The 7293-nt window shown below is 49.6% G+C and overlaps 1 protein-coding gene across 1 annotated transcript; it reads left to right on the top strand.

Moving 5' to 3' along the window:
* The first annotated feature begins 1341 nt into the window (after nucleotides 1-1341).
* Nucleotides 1342-4658, top strand: LOC101771050 (mitochondrial inner membrane protease subunit 1). The gene is made up of 4 exons (XM_004979688.3): nucleotides 1342-1774; nucleotides 3268-3378; nucleotides 4155-4207; nucleotides 4311-4658. Exons 1-3 carry the CDS (start codon nucleotides 1412-1414, stop codon nucleotides 4203-4205), a joined length of 525 nt encoding a protein of 174 aa, XP_004979745.1. The 5' UTR covers nucleotides 1342-1411; the 3' UTR covers nucleotides 4206-4207; nucleotides 4311-4658.
* The last annotated feature ends 2635 nt before the right edge of the window (nucleotides 4659-7293 follow it).

The following is a 7293-nucleotide window of genomic DNA, read 5'->3' as shown; positions in this document are numbered from 1 at the left end:
GGTGTTACATGGGTGTATTGTGCCGGCGAAGGGATGGTGGTCATGGGGGCTCAGTGGTGCACTGCGGTTGGGAATTCGGCGATTGCCGGCAAAGAGTAGATTGGTTTGGTCAACAGCGGGTCGTGGAGTTTGAGCGCGAGGTGAGGAAGGTTCGGGTTCGGTCGATGAGCTACTGTCGGAGTTGGGTTGTGAATTAACTTCCGCTTGACCTTCGCACCGTCGACTAGCTTCTGCTCCTCCAACCACGACGGTGCGAATCGACCTCTGGCAGCAGGACGAGCCGATAGGGACGGGGGCCGCCCATCAGAGAGGAACGAGGATCGCTGACTTGTCGGGCCTTTGGGCCGAGGACATGCGGCGGAGAGGGATGAGGGCTCTTGACTCACTGGGCCTCAGGCGGGAGGACAAGTGATAGAGAGGGAAGATGGCTGCCGGGTTTAGGTGCGGACGACAAGCGGCTGTCGGGCATGGGGAACGAGCGGCCACTGGGAGGGCTAGCGAAGATAGCAGTGGACTTGCGGGCGGGGGCGAGCAAACGTGGGGGAGAGAGAGCCGGACGTGGCCGCTCATAGGGAGAGAGAGGGAGGAGGAGAAAGAAAGGATGAAGAAGAAAGGGTCCACCGCCACTTGTTGTATGACATGTGGGGCCTATGCCACGTCACGCGAAACCACCTTCAAAACAACCTTGGGACCTAACTCAACTGGATTTGACAGCTGAGGGATGTCATATACCCGGTTTTGCAGATGAGGGATGAAAGCTAGGCTTCGACAATAGATGAGGGACGTTAAAAGCACTTTTTCTGAAGAAAAAGGTAGTATATGGGAAGCTACATCTGGGTTTCAGCCCACGTGAAAGTGTTCGACCATACAGGAGCCCACCAGCAGGTAATTTGTAGGCCCAAAAGAATAGGGAGGACTAGGAGATGACCTTGGAATCCGCGGGTGCTCCCTTCTACATAGGGATGGCAATCGGGTAGGTGTGGATCCGAGACTCGCGGGTTTCAGACTCGACGGTAGCGGGAGCGGGTCCGGAATTCCCCCCGCGAGTCTTGGGTTCAGGACCCGACACATGGCGGGTGCGGGACCGGATTTATAATCCACCTGCGGGTGACCCACGGGGCCCCGCGATGTACATTTCAGCCTAACAATTAGGCCCAGCCCAACAAGAACCCATGTAACTCCCCGCTCCATCCATCTCCCTGCGCCGCACCAAAATCCGTCTCCTGGCTCCCTGCGCCGCCCCCTCGCCGCGAGCGCCGCCGGCGCCCCCCGCCGGCCGCCCTCGCCGCGGCCCGCGAGCGCCACCCGCGCCCCCCCCGCCGGCCGCGAGCGCCGCCCGCGCCCCACAACGGCCGCCCTCGCCGCGCCCCGCCGGCCGCCCGAGCCCCTCGCCGCGAGCGCCGCCGCTGCCATGTCGGCCTTCGTGCGGCGCCTCGGAGCCATCCCGTGGCGGAACATCGCAGGGGAGGCCTTCTCCCGCGCGTTGCTGGTGGCGCAGGCCTTCTGCGCCGTCCACGTCGTGGACCACCACCTCTGCTCGCTCGCCATCGTGCGGGGCCCCAGCATGCTGCCGGCGATGAACCTGGCGGGCGACGTGGTGGCGGTGGACAAGGTGAGCGTGAGGCAGGGGCGGGTGGGGCCCGGGGACGTCGTGCTGATGATCTCCCCCGAGGACCCGCGCAAGGCGGTCGCCAAGCGCGTCGTCGGGATGGGGGGCGACTCTGTCACCTACCTCGTCGACCCCGGGAACAGCGACGCCGCCAAGACCGTCGTGGTGAGTAGATACTGGGCTGAGTTTTGAGCTGCTTGCTATGCTGCCTCCGTGATTGGATTAAGTCTCAGCTGATGCTCTTGCTGCTTTAAAGATTATTACAATTTGGTTGTGTGGTGTGATTCATTGACGCAATTCTAGATGCTTGGCATACTATTGCGGGCAGTAGCTAGTGATTAGTGGTAATTTATTACAGTATTTGTTGTGCTTCTTGAGGTCTTAGCAGACGATCTAATTTTCTTGGTTTGTTTGTGAGCATTGTAGATTTGAAGAAGTTTCGGCAAAGATGATGTAGTAGTTTTGACTACTTTTTTTGCTTCGAATTGAGATGCAAGAAAGGCGAGTGTTTTTCCATGAGTGTAATGTGATGCCATTTGCTGAAGTGGTGATATTTGTGTTTTTGGTAATTGATAATTAGACTCTACTAGTCGCCAAACTTGGAGAAATATCTCTATCAGCTTTAGTTCATAATTTGTGCTGATCTTAGGAAAATGTAGTGCCTGAGCTACTGATACTGGTTTAGTATGAGATATGGTGTTATTTTTTTTTGATCCAAGTCAGCAGGGGAAGCCCCTACCAACTCTTTTATACTTTTTTATTCCAGACCCGTTTAGTTCGCTCCCACGGGGAGTCGAACCTGGGCCTGCTGAGCGCTACCCAGGTGCTCTAACCACTATACTAGAGACCCTTTTGCAGATATGGTGTTATTAACCCAAAAAATATTTCTGCTGATTCGATTAGATACTTAGGATTATGTGATGTGATGGGAAAAACTTGCTCTGTGGTAGTGCTACTGTCAGTCATCACTGAGCAAATTTGGCTTACAGAGTTTTGGTTTTCCAAAACTATCTGAATTCCTTTATAAATTCTGACATTTGCTTATGTCCATATTCATTATGAATTTATCAATTTAGTGGGTTTGACATGAAGAGTTCCGTGCTTTGTTTAATTTTAAATTCCCTTATTTTTATATCTGCTTAGAGATGCATCGAACTTGGAAACGTTTATGTGAGCTCCACTTCAAAATCTGTGCATGATCTTAGAAATGTCTCAACTCTGGACTGTTGGTATTGGTTCAGTATGAGACATGGTGTTATTAACTCTAAAAACAATCACTACCAATATGATACTTAATTAATTAGGATTGCATGCTACCATGCTGGCCAAACCGTTTTTTCTGTTTTCTTTTGCTATCAGTCATCACTCCATCAGAAGATACAATTCCTACAGTTGTGTTTCAAATGATTGCAACCAATAGCAGAAAAAAATTGGCTTGTTGAGGTTTGGTTGTCGAAGACTATGAAAGACATCCCTGTCATTAAATTCCAACATTTGTTTATGTTCAATGTTGGTGCTTTAGCGGGTTCCAGGTGTGATATTCGGACATGACGAGTGCCGTTGTTTATTTCTCAATTGTTTCTTTTATGGCTTATGGTTATTTTGTTTAAAAACATGTATGGTCACCTCATGCTCTTGCCTTGGTGATGTAATTATAGGTACCACAAGGTCATGTTTGGGTGCAGGGAGATAATGTTTATGCTTCTAGAGATTCAAGGCATTTTGGAGCTGTGCCTTATGGTCTCATTACAGGGAAGATCTTTTGTCGGGTAAGCTCAATTATTTATTTTGCATCCCCATTAATTTAATATGGTGGAATCTCTGGAACCAATATTTTGCTTTATGGTTCCATGGACGCAAGCAACTAGCAACTACCTTAAATTTGCGGAAAAAGACAAAATTGCACCTTAACACTATATTGCAAGTGCATGGTTGCTGACATGTTTTGGTAAAGCGTTGAGTTCAAGGGCTTCAGTATCTTCTTATCATCTTATGTACCCATGCTTTAATCTCAAATTCCTGGATAACTCATCAATGTTGTCCAATGATAATAATCCGGAGCAATACATTTTACTGGTGTGTATTAAGAGGATAAATACTATTGTTCCAGTTTCAGCACGGTCACTTAATGCAGTATTGGAGGTTCCCTAAAAATAACTGGGCATCATATCTCCCCAATGCCAGGATGTAAATAGGACAAAAAAGGGTATTGGGTTGAACTTCCTTAATTATAGGTCATAATGTTTGTACCCTGATATATCGACATACAATTTCTTCTTTTTTTGAAGCTTATAATAAACTTCAAATCTTGATTTGTGGGACATAGAAATTGGAACATACTTCTTCATACTCTATTTGTTCTGCAGATTTACCTGCTTGAACTTGCTACTTCTTGATGCTAACATGTTTTTATAATTCTTAGCACAATCCAAATGCTACATTGCTACCAAATCATCATGTGGGCCATCACCCTAGAATTTTATCACTGCATGTTTGCCCTCTAGGTGAAAATTGGGGAGTATTGATATTTTTTGTTCAATCTTAGGTGTGGCCACTGGAGGGTTTTGGATCGATTGATTCAAATCAGTCCCCATAAAGGTGAATTCAACCTCTCTTTATGTTTGTCTTTTTTTTCCTTTTAAAAACTGGCTCTCTCTAATCTTCATTTGTGCTAACTTCTTTGTTTGCTATTTTTCTCCAGAGAAGATTATTGAACATGTCAAGAGTTCACTCTTCAATTTGGAAGCGAGATCTCATGACACATTTTTGTAGTGAAGCAGTGTGTATGTTGATGCCTCCTCTTTTGATTCAGTGTGTAGCAATTTTAGTTCTCAGGCCTGAAACCCAATCAGCACATGTTCTGTTACAAATTCTTGTGCTACTGCCTGGGTTGTAACTTTATGGATAGTGATTTTGGTAGAGAACAGAACCATGGATACCTGCTGATTCATGTAAGTTGAGGTGAGTTTGGAACATGGCTGAACCCAAGTCATTGAACAGAATTATGAACCTGTGCTTGCAGGAGAATAGATTGATTTGTGCGTTATTATCTTGCTTATTCAAACCATTATAATCTGGGGAGTGTGACATGACGTCTTCATGAAAACTTTAGTGGCTTTTTACCTAAAAAAGAAGGAAAACTTAGAGCCTTTGCCAGTTTTTGCAAACGTAACACTAACGCTAGATTGTTACAGTAACATAAAACAGTTAATGCTGCAAGCTTTTCGAATAGAACAATGACCCCTTGCACAAATGCAAGTAGTTACAAAATCTCTCAAACTTGAGTGGCATGCATTTAGATTGACCACAAAAATCTTGCATTGGTCATAAACTTAGCCAACTGTAATGCGATACTGAACTTACATAGTAGCAGCTGCATATAGTAGATTACAAATAGAACTGGCATTGATAATGAACTTAGTCAAGGATATATAGCATGAGACTGAACTTAACTAGCAGTAGCACTGATAGAATAGAAATAGAGACATCTTTGCCTCTTCCTGGTTGAAGACGACATCATCAGGGAGTCGCCACCTTGGCGAGCATGTCCTTGATGACCCTGATGCACGCCTGCTTGAGCCTACGGCAGCAATGGCTGTCAGCCAGCTGCAGCAAGGTCATAGCCGTGCGCGCGTCGATGCAGGTGCAAAGCATTTCGCTGCAGGTCGACTTGAGCCTCTCCACGCCGTACCGATCCGCCGCCACGAGCAGACCCTGAGCCACGGCAACCTTGTCGTCATCACCCTCCTTCACCTCAGGTAGTGTGTCGGTGTAGATAAAGTGGAGCAAAGCCCTGAACACCCTCGGCTCCATGTCGTCGGCGAGAACGCACCTGTGCGCGGTGAACATCTCGCCCCCGACGTGGAACGTGACGTCCAACCCCACCTGCCTCGCTAGGCATTGCTGGGAATCCACCTTCAGTGCCGGTCCCAAACCCCCATTTAGTACTGGTTGTGCAACCGGTGCTGCTATATTAGTATTAAGGGGATCCTTTAGTACCGGATTAAATAACTGGTACTAAAGGGGTATTAAAAAATAAAAAAGAAATCCGCCGACCGGCCCCGCCGCCGTCCGCCCAAGTGTCGGAGCCCCGGCCGCACTCACCGCCATCCGCCTGAGCACCAGAGACCCGGCCGCACAGCACCTGAGCCCCGCACCGAAGAGAGAGAGAGCCGTCCTTTTGACTCATCACCGCTGACTGACCTTCCTCCTTATCGACCAAGCCTGGTTCTGACCCCTTCGCGCGGCTGGCCGCCCTCACGACGCACTCTGCTAGCCCGCTCGCGCCGCTGGCCGCCCTCGCCCAGAGAGAGAAAGAGAGAGAGAGGTGAGGCCACGCACCTCGTTTTATCGCACCGTCACCCCTTAGATCCTGCTGCCCCCACCGTGCCTCCACCCTTTCCTACCGCGTCGGCCTGCAGATCCCACTACTCCACGCGCCATCGCCTGCTACTGCTTCACGCGCCGTCGCCCGCCACTCCATCTCTGCGCTCCCCCATCGCCGTGCTGTCACCTCACCTCGCCCCTCCGCCGCTCCTGACTGGCATCACAGTGAGGGGCGTGCGGAGGGGAGAGGGGATGAGCAGCTGTGAGGGGAGGGACGCGCCTGGAAGAATGGGAGGAAGAGAAGCGAGGCCGCCGTGAGGGGAGAAGGGAGAGAGGAGGGCCGTTCGGGAGAGAGAGGGAGGCGTGCGGATGAGATGGTGAGGAGCGGATGCGTGCGGTGAACTTCAATCCAGTGAACTCCAAATTACTACTGGTAGAGGTTTCACCTGGTACTAAAGGTTGCGCATTAGTATCGGATGAAGCCTCCATCCGATACTAAAGGGGTTTACGAAGGCCTCGTTGAGGACTAGCCGTTAGGTCCGGTACTAATGCTCATATAAGTACCGGACCAAAATGCAACTGGTACTGAGCCTTGGGATGAACGCTCAGTTTTCCAGTAGTGAGGAGGCCGCCGAGGTGCCGGTGTAGGTCCGGCCGCTGTGGCCTCCTCGATGACGGTGAGGTCGCACTTGACCTGGAAGCTGTCCTCGAGGAGAGGCGAGGCGAGGCGTTATCCTGGTGTAATCGCGATTGCATGTGCTGGAGAAGGTACATAAGCTCTGGATCGACGTAATTACGTCTCCATCACGTACGGTCGAGCAGGGCCAGCTCGTGCCGCACCTTCACTTCATCGTTAGCACCAGGGCGATCGAGACAAAGGTAGGCGCCCACCCAGTCGCCGTCCTCCTCTTCGTCTTCGTCGAAATCGAATGGGCGGTACTCGATGTACCAGCTGTGCCCTCCGACGCGGAACCTCTCGGATTTGATGCTCCCGCCGCCGGCGTTGAGCGCCTCCAAGATTTTGGAGTAGCCGTCGACCGTCATCAGCACGCGCGTCCCGGCCATATTTGGTGCTAATTAGTTACCACTATTTACTTAACAAAGAATGTAAAATGACCTTAGTTACTACTATTTATTTACCATATTTGGTGCTAATTAGTTCTCGCATGCACATGCACATACGAGTAGGGAATAATGAATTGTTTTGTGGGACAAATTTGAATCGTGACTTTGTTTTTTTGGATGTACCTACTATGGGGCTCTTAATCTCTCGCTGCTAATCAGAATGTTATATGTGATCCACTAAACCTAAATTTCTGAACGCACCATCAATCTATGTAGAGTCTCTGTAGCACAAA

This window comes from Setaria italica, chromosome VIII (assembly GCF_000263155.2).
Source record: "Setaria italica strain Yugu1 chromosome VIII, Setaria_italica_v2.0, whole genome shotgun sequence".
Lineage (NCBI taxonomy): Eukaryota > Viridiplantae > Streptophyta > Magnoliopsida > Poales > Poaceae > Setaria > Setaria italica.
This window is presented reverse-complemented; position numbering and strand designations above follow the sequence as displayed.